The following is a 14,516-nucleotide window of genomic DNA, read 5'->3' as shown; positions in this document are numbered from 1 at the left end:
TAACCATAGCCCTAACCTTAACCCTAAACTTAAATCTAACCCTAACCCTAAACCTAAATCTAACCGTATCCATTACACTAAACCTAACCCTAACCCTAATGATAATCCTAGCCCTAACCTTAACTCTAACCCTAAAGTTACTGTAATTCTATTCCAAAGCTGAAGCATTCAGAAACATATTTATCCGAAAGTACTGTTTGAGACAACAGGGAAATATACATGTAATGAACTACCTCCCCAAATTATTTGGTCAGATTTCTTTGATAGTGCACAAGATTCATCTGTTAGCTTGCCCCACTAGGCTCACTTATTTTGGGACTTCTATGATAAAAGGGTCTCTAAACAGATTAGGGTTTGTTTTATGTTTAGGGTAAGGGCTAGGTTTAAACCTAGTGTTAGGGTTAGGGTCATGTATCTTTGATACTGGGCAGGATTCATATTTTACCTAGCCTCACAATGTTCCCTGGTTTTGGCCTTCTTGGTTCAATGGTTTGCTGTCAGGAACAGTTTGTATTTTAAGGTTTCACTTAATTTTGAACTATTTTGTTGAAGAGAAATGGAGCATGAAATCAAACAGGGTTGGTGCTAGCTGCTTGAAACTGCACACAATCAATTCTCTGTGGGCACTCTCTGGTTTGTTCCTTGTTGCCCTCAGCTGAAACATGCAAAGCAACTTTATTTCAGAGCACTTTTGGAGAAATAAAGGAAATATGCATATACTGAAACACTTCCCCCAATTATTTGCTCAGATTTCTTTGATATTGTGAAGGATTCATCTGTAAGCTTGCCCCACTAGGCTCCATTAGTTTGGGACTTCTATGATCAAAGGTTCTCTAAACAGGCTAGGGTGAGCTGTAGGGTTAGGATTAAGGATAGATCTAGTGTTAGGTTTACAGTAGTTTTGTTCAAATTTCTTTGATACTTGGCAGGATTTATCTTTTACCTAGCCTTACTATCTTATCCTGGTTTGGGCCTTCTAGGTTCACTGGTTTGCTGTCAGTATTTCAGATTTTTTTTAAAGATTTCACTTCATTTTGACCTATATGGATAAATGGAAATGGAGCTGGAAATCAAACAGGGTTTTTGGTAGCTGCTTGAAACTTCACACTCTCAATCAGTTCTCTGTGAGGACACTCTGGTTTTATCCTTGTGAATGTATCCCAAAGATGAGGCATGCAAAAATAACACTATGTGAGGGCATTTTAGGAGACAACAGGAAAACATGCATATACTGAACTACTTCCCCCAATCATTTGGTCAGATTTCTTTCATACTGGGCAGGGTTCATCTGTTAGCTTGCCCCACTAGGCTCCTCCTTCTATGATCAAAGGTACTCTAAACAGGTTAGGTTACAGTTAGGTCTAGTGTTAGGGTTAGAGTTTGTCTTGTTCAAATTTCTTTGATGCTGGGCAGGATATATTTTTACCTAGCCTTACTATGTTCCCCAGATTTCGGCCTTCTCAGTTCAATTCTTTGCTGACAGGAACAATTTGTATTTTATGGATTCACTTCATTTTGATCTACATGGGTAAATGGACATAGAGCTGGAAATCAAACAAGGTTGGTGCTAACTGCTTAAAACTTCATACACTCAATCAGTTCTCTGTGGGCACTCTCTGGTTTGTTCCTTGTGTAATGATTAATAAGCTGAAGCATGCAATATGGATTTATCTGAGAACACTTTAGGAGAAAACAGGGAAATATGCATGTACAGAAATAGCTAACCCAATTATTTTGTCAGATATCTTTGAAACTGCCCATGATTCATCTCTAAACTTACCCCACTAGACTCCCCAATTTTGAAACTTCTATGATCAAAGTTTCTCTAAACAGATTAGGTTTAGGGTTAGACTTAGTGTTAGGACTAGGTTTAGACCAGGTGTTAGGGTTAGAGTTAGTTTTTTTTTTGTTTTTTTTTTTTTTTTTTTAATTTCTATGATACTGGGCAGGATTCACCTTTTTTCCTATTTTGACTATAATCCAAATGTTTGGGCCTCCTACGTAAAAGGGTTTTCTCTCAGGAACAGTTTCAATTTTCGTTTCTCTTCTTTTTTCCCTATAGGGGTGAATGGAAATGAAGCTGGAAATCAAACAGGGTTTGTGCTAGCTACTTGTGAAAGGTTAATAAAATAGGTACTTGTCATTCCGTTTTTTTTTCTGTATGCTTAACAAAACACTGTTGAAATCCTGAGAACTGTTTGCTAATTTTGTTCCCAGAATGTGCTGTCCCCAACTGCCAAACTGCAGAATGCACTCCCTCACTTGGTTGCAGGCAAACTGCCCACTCGCCCTGACCCGTCAATGAACTTCCCTCCCTGCCCTCTCCAAGAAAACTATATAAGCTCTGCTTAAGCTGTTCCCAGTGCTCTATCTCTCTTTGCTCTAGTGAGCCCTGAGCCCCAGCATGCTGGTCTCCAAATAAACCCTTTTTGCTGTTGCATGAGACAGTCTCTTGGTGGTCTCTTCCTCCGACATTTCGCTGGTCCCTTACATTTGGTGCATTGCCCGGGAAGTGCGCATCGCCGGACAGGGAGACCCCAACAGACTCCTTTGGGGGGTAAGTAAGGTGCCTCTTCTTCTTCTTCTTCTTCATCTCCTCCTTCTTCTCCTTGTTTTTCCTTTGCGATCGGTCAGAGCTTGGTTTTTGGCTCAGTGGAGAACGTGAGCTCTCAGAGCCTTTCTGGTTTTTCAGTTTGGGTTGGCAAAGTGTGTTTGCCAGCGGAGAGCATGAGCTCCCCCTGGCGGTGGTGGACAGACGTGTCCTGAAGCCACAGGCCACATTCTTCAAGGGACGCCTTGAAGGACTCTGGGAGGGACAGAAGTGCCCTCATCTGGGAGGGACGGAAGTGCCCTCATCTGGGATGGAAGTGCCCTCATCTGGTATATTCTCCTTCCAACCCGTCTGTTCCTGCCGGCAATTCTTTCTGTCAGGTTGAATTCACTGTTTTTAATCTTTGCCTCTGAACTTGTGTTACACGTTTAATGTGTGTGTCTGTGTTTGTGTCACGTTTGTATTGTCCCTGTCTTTGTTCAAGTAACTTTCATTTTCATTTTCAAGTAACTGACCCTTGATCACTGGACTGAAGTCCACTTAAGGGCTCAGAATCTTTCTTTTTCAGTAAAATGCCGGACTTGGCAGACTCTCTGTGCCTTAGAATGGCCCACCTTTGGAGTTGGATGGCCTCCAGAAGAATCTTTCTACTCCCCACTAATTCAAAAAGTCAAAGATATTGTTTTTCAGCAGGGGCCACATAGCCATCCAGATCAACAGCCGTATATCTTAACTTGGCAGGACCTCTGTGAATCTCCTCCATGGGTGAAGCCTTTTCTTGTCCCTGTCCCCGCTCCTACTCCTCCCCCCACGATTCTATCTCTCAAACCCTCTGCTCCTCCTCCACCCTCTGTTCTCCCTGAGTCTCAAGATTTGACTCTACTGGACTCTCCTCCCTTTCCTTATCCCCTGCCTTTGTTCCCCTACCCCCAAACCCTCTAAGTGATTCTCCTGCTGCTGACTCAGCCTCTCCACGATTGGAGGAAGTTAAGCCGGCCCAGCACCCTCCAGATGACTTCCCCGAGGCACACATAGCCCCTCCTCCCCTGGAGGAAGCTGGCCCGGCTAAAGGAACTCGCTGGCAGCGAATGATTAAAAACCCTGAAGCCCCCGTGATACTTCCCCTCCGTCTTTATGGGCCAATGATAGAGGATGGCCATGGTGGAGAAATGCAAGCCTACCAGTATTGGCCTTTCTCCTCTTCAGATCTATATAACTGGAAAAATAACAATCCCCCTTTTTCCGAGGACCCCACGTGGCTCACATGTCTGATTGAGTCATTGATTTTTTTTTTCTTTTTTTTTTAAATTTTTTATTGTTCGCTGTTCAAAACATTACATAGTTCTTGATATATCATATTTCACAATTTGATTCAAGTGGGTTATGAGCTCCCATTTTTACCCCATATACAGATTGCAGAATCACATCAGTTGCACATCCATTGATTTACATATTGCCATACTAATGTCTGTTGTATTCTGCTGCCTTTCCTATCCTCTACTATCCCCCCTCCCCTCCCCTCCCCTCCCCTCTTCTCTCTCTGCCCCCTCTACTGACATTCGTTTGTCCCCCTTGTATTATTTTTCCCTTTCCCCTCACTTCCTCTTGTATGTACTTTTGTATAACTCTGAGGGTCTCCTTCCATTTCCATGCATTTTCCCTTCTCTCTCCCTTTCCCTCCCACCTCTCATCCCTGTTTAATGTTAAACTTCTTCTCATGCTCTTCGACCCTACTCTGTTCTTAGTTACTCTCCTTATATCAAAGAAGACATTTGGCATTTGTTTTTTAGGGATTGGCTAGCTTCACTTAGCATAATCTGCTCTAATGCCACCCATTTCCCTGTAAATTCTATGATTTTGTCATTTTTTAATGCAGAGTAATACTCCATTGTGTATAAATGCCACATTTTTTATCCATTCATCCATTGAAGGGCATCTAGGTTGGTTCCACAGTCTAGCTATGGTGAATTGTGCTGCTATGAACATCGATGTAGCAGTGTCCCTGTAGCATGCTCTTTTTAGGTCTTTAGGGAATAGACCGAGAAGGGGAATAGCTGGGTCAAATGGTGGCTCCATTCCCAGCTTTCCAAGAAATCTCCATACTGCTTTCCAAATTGGCTGCACCAATTTGCAGTCCCACCAGCAATGTACAAGTGTACCCTTTTCCCCACATCCTCGCCAGCACTTGTTGTTGTTTGACTTCATAATGGCTGCCAATCTAACTGGAGTGAGATGGTATCTAGGGTGGTTTTGATTTGCATTTCTCTGACTGCTAGAGATGGTGAGCATTTTTTCATGTACTTGTTGATTGATTGGATGTCCTCCTCTGAGAAGTGTCTGTTCAGGTCCTTGGCCCATTTGTTGATTGGGTTGTTTGTTCTTTTATTGTCTAATTTTTTGAGTTCTTTGTATACTCTGGATATTAGGGCTCTATCTGAAGTGTGAGGAGTAAAGATTTGTTCCCATGGTGTAGGCTCTCTACTTACCTCTCTTATTGTTTCTATTGCTGAGAAAAAACTTTTTAGTTTGAGTAAGTCCCATTTGTTGATTCTAGTTATTAACTTTTGTGCTATGGGTGTCCTATTGAGGAATTTGGAGCCCAACACCACAGTATGTAGATCGTAGCCAACTTTTTCTTCTATCAGACGGCGTGTCTCTGATTTGATATCAAGCTCCTTGATCCATTTTGAATTAACTTTTGTGCATGGCGAGAGAAAGGGATTCAGTTTCATTTTTTTGCATATGGATTTCCAGTTTTCCCAGCACCATTTGTTGAAGATGCTATCCTTCCTCCATTGCATGCTTTTAGCCCCTTTATCAAATATAAGGTAGTTGTAGTTTTGTGGATTGGTTTCTGTGTCCTCTATTCTGTACCATTGGTCCACCCGCCTGTTTTGGTACCAGTACCATGCTGTTTTTGTTACTATTGCTCTGTAGTATAGTTTGAAGTCTGGTTTCGCTATACCGCCTGATTCACACTTCCTGCTTAGCATTGTTTTTGCTATTCTGGGTCGTTTATTTTTCCATATGAATTTCATGATTGCTTTCTCTATTTCTACAAGAAATGCCGTTGGGATTTTGATTGGCATTGCATGAAACCTATAGAGAACTTTTGGTAATATCGCCATTTTGATGATGTTAGTTCTGCCTATCCATGAACAGGGTATATTTTTCCATCTTCTAAGATCTTCTTCTATTTCTCTCTTTAGGGTTCTGTAGTTTTCATTGTATAAGTCTTTCACCTCTTTTGCTAGGTTGATTCCCAAGTATTTTATTTTTTTTGAAGATATTGTGAATTGAGTGGTTGTCCTCATTTCCATTTCAGAGGATTTGTCACTGATATACATGAATGCCTTTGATTTATGCGTGTTGATTTTATATCCTGCCACTTTGCTGAATTCATTTATTAGCTCTAATAGTTTCTTTGTAGACCCTTTTGGGTCTGCTAGGTATAGAATCATGTCATCTGCAAATAGTGATAACTTAAGTTCTTCTTTTCCTATTTTGATGCCTTTAATTTCTTTCGTCTGTCTAATTGCTCTGGCCAGTGTTTCGAGAAATATGTTGAACAGAAGTGGTGAGAGAGTGCATCCCTGTCTTGTTCCAGATTTTAGAGGGAATGCCTTCAAGTTTTCTCCATTCAGAATGATGCTAGCCTGAGGCTTAGCATAGATTGCTTTTACAATATTGAGGTATGTTCCTGTTATCTCTAGTTTTTCTAGAGTTTTGAACATAAAGGGATGCTGTACTTTGTCGAATGCTTTTTCCGCATCTATCGAGATGATCATATGGTTCTTATATTTAAGTCTATTGATGTGGTGAATAACATTTATTGATTTCCGTATATTGAACCAGCCTTGCATCCCAGGGATGAATCCTACTTGGTCATGGTGCACAATTTTTTTTTGATATGTTTCTGTATCTATTCGCCATAATTTTATTGAGGATTTTTGCATCTAGGTTCATTAGAGATATTGGTCTGTAGTTTTCTTTCTTTGAAGTGTCTTTGTCTGGTTTAGGTATCAGGGTGATGTTGGCCTCGTAGAATGAATTTGGAAGTTCTCCCTCTTTTTCCATTTCCCGAAGTAGCTTGAAAAGTATTGGTATTAGTTCCTCTTTAAAGGTTTTGTAAAACTCTGCTGTATACCCATCCGGTCCTGGGCTTTTCTTAGATGGTAGTGTTTTGATGGTTTCTTCTATTTCCTCAATTGATATTGGTCTGTTTAGGTTGTCTATATCCTCCTGACTCAATCTGGGCAGATCATATGACTTAAGAAATTTATCTATGCTTTCAGTATCTTCTAATTTATTGGAGTATAAGGATTCAAAATAATTTTTGATTATCTTCTGTATTTCTGAAGTGTCTGTTGTGATATTGCCTCTTTCATCCCGTATGTTAGTAATTTGAGTTCTCTCTCTTCTTCTCTTCGTTAGCATGGCTAAGGGTCTGTCGATTTTGTTTATTTTTTCAAAGAACCAACTTTTAGTTTTGTCAATTTTTTCAATTGTTTCTTTTTTTTCGATTTCATTAATTTCAGCTCTGATTTTCATTATTTCTTGCCTTCTACTTCTTTTGCTGTTGTTTTGCTCTTCTTTTTCAAGGATTTTGAGATGAAGTATGAGATCATTTATTTGTTGTTTTTTTTCTTTTTTTAAGGAATGAACTCCAAGCAATGAATTTTCCTCTTAGAACTGCTTTCAATGTGTCCCATAGATTCCGATATGTTGTGTCTGTGTTTTCATTAATCTCTAAGAATTTTTTAATTTCCTCCTTGATGTCTTCTATAACCCATTGATCATTCAGTAATCTATTGTTCATTCTCCAAGTGATGTATTCTTTTTCCTTCCTTCTTTTATTGTTGATTTTCAGTTCCATTCCATTATGATCAGATAGGATGCATGGTATTATCTCTACTCCTTTATATTGTCTAAGAGTTTCCCTGTGACATAATATATGATCTATTTTTGAGAAGTATCCATGTGCTGCTGAGAAAAAAGTGTAACTGCTTGATGTTGGGTGGTATATTCTATATATGTCAATTAAGTCTAGGTTATTAATTGTGTTATTGAGTTCTATAGTTTCCTTATTCAACGTTTGTTTGGAAGATCTGTCCAGTGGCGAGAGAGGTGTGTTGAAGTCTCCCATGATTATGGAATGGTGGTCTATTAGACTCTTGAACTTGAGAAGAGTTTGTTTGATGAACATAGCTGCACCATTGTTTGGGGCATATATATTTATGATTGTTATGCCTTGTTGGTGTATGGTTCCCTTGAGCAGTATGTTGTGTCCCTCTTTATCCCTTTTGATTAACTTTGGCTTGAAATCTATTTTATTTGATATGAGTATGGATACTCCTGCTTGTTTCCGAAGTCCATATGAGTGATATGATTTTTCCCAACCTTTCACCTTCAGCCTATGTATGTCTTTTCCTATCAAATGCGTCTCCTGTAGGCAGCATATTGTTGGGTCTTGTTTTGTGATCCATTCTACCAGCCTGTGTCTCTTGATTGGAGAGTTTAAGCCATTAACATTTATGGTTATTATTGAGATATGGGTTGTTGTTCCAGCCATATTTTTTATTTATGTTACTAAACATGGTTTGTTTTCCTCTTTGATTATTTTCCCCCCTTTATTGTCCTACTTCCCACTGTTGGTTTTCATTGTTATTTTCCCTTTCCTCTTCCTGTAATGTTTTGCCGAGGATGTTTTGAAGAGATGGTTTTCTAGTTGCAAATTCTTTTAACTTTTGTTTATCGTGGAAGGTTTTAATTTCATCTTCCATCCTGAAGCTTAATTTCGCTGGAAACACAATTCTTGGTTGGAACCCATTTTCTTTCAGTGTTTGAAATTTGTTATTCCAGGATCTTCTAGCTTTCAGAGTCTGTGTTGAAAGATCAGCTGTTATCCTGATTGGCTTACCCCTAAATGTGATCTGCTTCCTTTCTCTTGTAGCTTTTAAAATTCTCTCCTTATTCTGTATGTTGGGCATCTTCATTATAATGTGTCTAGGTGTGGGTCTCTTATGATTTTGCACATTCGGCGTCCAGTAGGCTTCTAGGATTTGGGGTTCTGTCTCATTCTTCAAGTCTGGGAAGTTTTCTCGTATTATTTCATTGAATAGGTTTCTCATTCCTTTGGTTTGAAACTCTGTCCCTTCCTGTATCCCAGTGACTCTTAAATTTGGTCTCTTGATGTTATCCCATATTTCTTGGATGTTCTGCTCATGGTTTCTTAACAGTCTTGCTGAGCTGTCTATGTTCTTTTCAAGTTGAAATACTTTATCTTCATTGTCTGATGTTCTGTCTTCTAAGTGTTCTACTCTGCTGGTAGTATTCTCAATTGAGTTTTTAAGTTGGTTTATTGCTTCCTGCATTTCTAGGTTTTCTGTTTGTTTGTTTTTTATAACCTCTATCTCCCTGTATAGTTGATCTTTTGCTTCTTGGATTTGTTTATATAATTCATTATTGAAGTGATCTTTCATTGTCTGATTTTGCTGTCTGATGTCTTCCTTGAGACTCCAGATCATCTGAAGCATGTATATCCTGAATTCTTTATCTGACATTCCATCTGCTGCAGCTATTACCTCTTCTAAAGTTGAGTTGACCTGCATTGCTTGTGGTCCTTTCTTTCCTTGTCTCTTCATACTGTTCACGTTCCTTTCTACTTGGTGAAACTGTTGTGCTATTGAATTTTCCCCCTATATATTTATATTGGTCTTGTATAGTTGCAAAGTCTCCCTCGCAGGCGCGGGCGGCGGCTCTGCCCCTCCTCCAATTGGGGCAATGTGCCTACCATGCCGGGAGGCCGCTGGGCCTGCTCTGCCGGTAGGTAGCAGGTCCGCCGACCTTGCAGGCGAGGCGGCGGCTCTGTCCCTCTGCGGGCCGCTAAGCTTGTTCTGTCGGTGGTCGCAGTTCTGCCTTCTTTGCAGGCGCAGGCAGCGGCTCTGCCCCTCTGCAGGCCTCTGGAGCTGTACTGCCAGTGGGTCGCAGGTCTGCCTACCTTGCAGGAGTGATTGGAAGCTCTGTCCTGCCGCGGGCCACTGGGCCTTTTCTGTCGGTGGTCACCGTTCCACCTACCTGGCAGGCGCGGGGGGTGTGGGGCGGCTCTGCCCCTCAGCAGGCCACTGGGCCTGCTCTGTGCGTGGTCACAGTTCCCTCTACCTTGCCGGTGCAGGGGGAGGGGGCGGCTCTGCCTCTCAGCAGGCCGCTGCTCCTCTTGGTGGGTCGCAGGCCTGCCTACCTTGCGTCATTGATGTTTTCACACCAGCCTACTTGTGATGACTGCCAACAACTCTTAGGCACTCTCTTCATGACAGAGGAATGAGAGATAATCCTCCTGGAAGCTAGAAAAAAATATCCTCGGGCCAGATGAGCGACCGACACAACTTCCCAACATAATCGAAGCCAACTTCCCCTTGAACCGACCAAACTGGGACCCCAACACCTTTGAAGGTAGGGAGCATCTGTCCACTTATCACCGGGCTCTAATAGTTCGTCTCCGAGCAGCCGCTAGACGGCCAACTAATTTGGCCAAGGTAAGAGAGATTATTCAAGGGCCTAATGAATCTCCCTCTATGTTTCTGGAGAGAATTATGGAGGCATATAGGAGATATACTCCTTTTGATCCTCAGGCAGAGGATCAAAAGGCATCTGTCACGATGGCCTTTATTGTGCAAGCTGCCCTGGATATTAAAAGAATGTTACAATGCTTAGATGGATTACAAGATATGACTCTGAGAGATTTAGTCAGAGAAGCCAAGAAGGTATACTATAAGAGAGAAACTGAGGAAGAGAAGGAACAAAGGAGGGAGAAAGAAAGGGAGCAAAGGGAGGATAAAAGAAGCAAAAGACAGACTGAGGCATTGACTAAGGTCCTGGTCACAACAACAAATAGGCCAGTAGTTAAGAGACAGGGAGACAGAAAGGGATACCTGGGCCCACGCCAGAAGCCACCACCTCTGGCCTCAGATCAATGTGCCTACTGTAGAGAAAAATGACACTGTACCAAATAGTGCCCTAGGAAGAAACAGCCACGCCAGCCAGCCATTCTAACTCTGGAGGATGACTAGGAAAGTCGGGGCTCAGATCCCCTCCCTGAGCTCATGGTAACTTTTGATGTGGTGGGGACCCCAGTAAACTTTGAAGTGGATACAGGGGCAGTATACTCAGCCCTTAAGGACCCATTGGGCCCTCTATCAACTAAAAGATCTCTAGTTCAAGGGACTAATGGCAGTAAATATCGGGCTTGGACAACTAAGAGGACCATGGACCTGGGAAAAGGAAAAGTCCATCACTCCTTCCTAGTGATCCCAGAATGCCCGGCCCCATTGATGGGCAGAGATCTGCTCACCAAGCTCTGGGCCAGAATAACTTTTAACCCTGAAGGCCCCCAAATGGAATTTCTAAATCCTTCAGTAAAAACTCCTATAGTCATGGCTTTAACTATGTCAGTAGAAGATGAACATCAACTCTTCACACCCCCCATGACTGATCAAACAGGCAAGCTATCCCAGAAATGGATAACAGATTACCCAGATGCCTGGGTAGAAACTGCTGGGTTAGGCCTAGCCATAAAACAACCTCCAATAATGGTGGAGTTAAAAACCTCAGCCTCCCCAATTCATATTAAACAATATCCTCTGAGCAAAGAAGCTAAAGATGGGATAAGGCCCCATATTCAGAAATATCTGGCCTTAGGGGTCCTAAGGCCCTGTCAATCGGCCTGGAACACTCCCCTGCTACCAGTAAAAAAGGCAGGAACTGGGGACTATTGCCCCGTTCAAGACCTAAGAGAGATCAACAACAAAGTGCAGGACATTCACCCCACAGTACCTAATCCGTACAATCTGCTTAGCACCCTGAACCCTGAGCGAAAATGGTATACTGTCCTGGACTTAAAAGATGCTTTCTTTTGCTTGCCTCTGCATAAAGATAGTCAGCTGCTGTTTGCTTTCGAGTGGGTAGACCCAGAAACCGGAATGTCTGGTCAACTAACTTGGACCAGACTCCCACACGGGTTCAAAAACTCCCCCACTCTCTTTGATGAAGCCCTCCACAGAGATCTCAACAACTTCAGAACCATGCACCCTGAAGTCACCCTACTCCAATATGTGGATGACCTGCTACTGGCAGCAGACACCAAGGAAAACTGTGAGTCTGGGACCCAAGTACTACTATCTGAGCTTGCTCAACTTGGGTATAGAGCTTCTGTCAAAAAGGCCCAAATTTGCCAGCAAGAAGTAATCTTCCTGGGCTATTCCCTTAGGGGCAGTAAACAATGGCTCACTGAGCCCAGAAAACAAACCGTTGTGCAGATACCACCCCCATCTAATAGGAGGCAACTCAGAGAGTTTCTTGGGACTGCTGGCTTTTGCAGGTTATGGATACCTGGGTTTGTATCCTTAGCTGCTCCTTTATACCCGTTGTTAAAGGGAAATGCCCAATTCCAATGGAACCCTGAGCACCAACAAGCTTTTGATAACATCCAAAGGGCACTGCTATCTGCTCTGGCCTTAGCACTCCTGGATGTAGAAAAAGCCTTTACTCTCTACATTGAGGAAAAGAAAGGAATAGCACGAGGAGTGCTCACTCAGACTCTAAGACCCTGGAGAAGGCCTATAGCCTACTTATCTAAAAAGCTGGACCCAGTGGCTAGTGGATGGCTCCATTGCCTAAAAGCTATAGCAGCGGTGGCCCTACTAATCAAGGATGCTGATAAGTTAATGCTGGGGCAGAAGCTAACCATTATAGCCCCCCATGCCCTAGAGATCATCATCCGCCAGTCACCAGACAGATGGCTATCAAACTCTAGAATAACACACTATCAGAGCCTGTTGCTTGACAAGGACAGAATAATACTGGGACCCCCCACCCCACTTAACCTGGCTACACTACTACCTGAACAATCATCAGAACCCGTCACTCATGACTGTCAACATATACTGGCAGAAGAAACCAGTATTCGACGGGATTTAAAGGATCAGCCACTGCCCCACCCTGAGGTCATATGGTTCACTGATGGCAGCAGCTTTCTCCAGGATGGTAAGCAGTGGGCTGGGGCAGCAATAGTTAGCAGAACTAAAGTCATCTGGTCCTCTAGCCTCCCGGAGGGAACATCGGCTCAAAAGGCAGAGCTGATCGCCCTCACAAAGACATTAGAACTAGTGGCAGGCAAAAAGTCCACCATATACACAGATAGCCGCTATGCCTTCGCTACTGCTCATATACACTGGGCTATCTACCAGCAAAGGGGACTATTAACCTCTGCAGGAAAAGAAATAAAAAACAGAGATGAGATCCTCCGCCTCCTCTCAGCAGTGCAAAGCCCTAAAGAACTAGCTATAGTGCACTGTCCAGGACACCAGAAAGGAAACGATCCTGTAGTGGTCGGGAGCAGGAGGGCGGATGAAGAGGCTAAATTGGCAGCCCTAAACGGAGTAACCATGTTAACACTTTCCACATGGGGGGAATATGAGTCAGGAGATTTAACTACATCAGAGCACCCCGACAACTTAACATCTAAGGACACTGACACTGAACTCTTTGACTACACTGAGCCCAGCTTGCAATTTCAGAAAGCCCTACACTACGTTAAAAACGTACATCAACTCACTCACCTTGGTTTAAAGAAACTGCAGGCATTCCTAAAGGATCAAGAACAGAGTTTTCCACTAACCGGCTCACAGTGAAAGGAAATAGCTGAATGAGTAACAAAAGCCTGTCGGGCCTGTCAATTGGTTAATGCTTACCCCGCCAAGCTTCCTGTAGGAAGGCGCCTTCGAGGGACCAGACCAGGACAATTTTGGGAAGTGGACTTTACTGAAATTAAGCCAGCAAGGTATGGACTTAAATATCTCCTAATCGTTGTAGATGCATTTTCAGGATGGATTGAAGCCTTCCCCACAACAAGAGAAATGGCGCAAATGGTGGTCAAGAAGATCCTGGAAGATATTTTTCCAAGATACGGCCTGCCTAAGGTAATAGGGTCTGATTATGGACCGGCGTTCGTGGCCCAGGTAAGTCAGGGGTTAGCCAGGACCCTGGGGATTAATTGGAGGTTACATTGCGCTTATAGACCCCAGAGCTCAGGACAAATAGAAAGAATGAATAGAACCATTAAAGAGACCTTGATGAAATTAAGCTTGGAGACCGGCATAAAAGATTGGACTATGCTCCTGCCTTATGCACTCTTTCGTGCAAGAAATACTCCCTCTGTTTCTTTGTGTAACCTCACCCCCTATGAAATTCTCTATGGTGCCCCTCCTCCAGTAAGGGACCTGACCCCAACTCTAAGACCTAATGATTCCTTTCACACCCCCTTGCTTGACAGACTTAAAGCTCTTGAAAGAACCCAGCGATACCTGTGAAAACAGCTGGCCACTGCCTATCAACCTGGAGACGAAGGGACTCCACATCAATATCAAGTGGGGAACTTCGTCTACGTAAGATGACATCAGGTGTCATCCCTAGAACCCCGCTGGAAAGGACCATACCAGGTGCTTCTTATAACACCTACAGCGGTAAAGGTAGACGGAATCACTTCCTGGATCCATGCCTCTCATCTCAAGCCTGCGCCCTGTCCAGACTCTGGCTGGAAATTGGAAAAGACTGGTAACACTCTCAAATTGCGTATTCGCCATGTGGATACGGCTATGGATTCTCCCCATGATCACCAGTAGTCCTAACCCTCATCCTCCCGTTCAGCAGCGATGGCTGATCACAAATCCTACTGGACAGGAAGTATGGTCTATCTCGCATACAGCCCCCTTAGGGACCTGGTGGCCATCTCTCCACCCAGACATTTGTCAGCTGGCTATAGGCCTTTCCTATTGGGACATCCCTGATGAAAAAGATCCCACTAAAATTCCATTAAATCCCTTCCGTACCATAGATAATGGAAACAAACATTATGGATGTAGGGACATGCAAGCCAGATGTAGGTTGGCTAGCCTGGATTATTATGTTT

General features: G+C 43.0%; 1 protein-coding gene across 1 annotated transcript in view; it reads left to right on the top strand.

The window, feature by feature from the left end:
* LOC139707888 (uncharacterized) overlaps positions 1 to 14,229 on the top strand; it is a 45,213-nt gene extending 30,984 nt beyond the window's left edge. The window contains 5 exon segments of the mRNA XM_071619791.1: positions 2,449 to 2,557; positions 3,068 to 3,331; positions 3,535 to 3,827; positions 9,782 to 9,899; positions 9,901 to 14,229. Coding sequence (XP_071475892.1) covers positions 2,449 to 2,557; positions 3,068 to 3,331; positions 3,535 to 3,827; positions 9,782 to 9,899; positions 9,901 to 14,229 — 5,113 coding nt within the window.
* The last annotated feature ends 287 nt before the right edge of the window (positions 14,230 to 14,516 follow it).

This window comes from Marmota flaviventris, chromosome 12 (assembly GCF_047511675.1).
Source record: "Marmota flaviventris isolate mMarFla1 chromosome 12, mMarFla1.hap1, whole genome shotgun sequence".
NCBI lineage: Eukaryota > Metazoa > Chordata > Mammalia > Rodentia > Sciuridae > Marmota > Marmota flaviventris.
The sequence above is the reverse complement of the archived record's forward strand: the minus strand, read 5'-3'. Positions and strand labels throughout refer to the sequence as shown.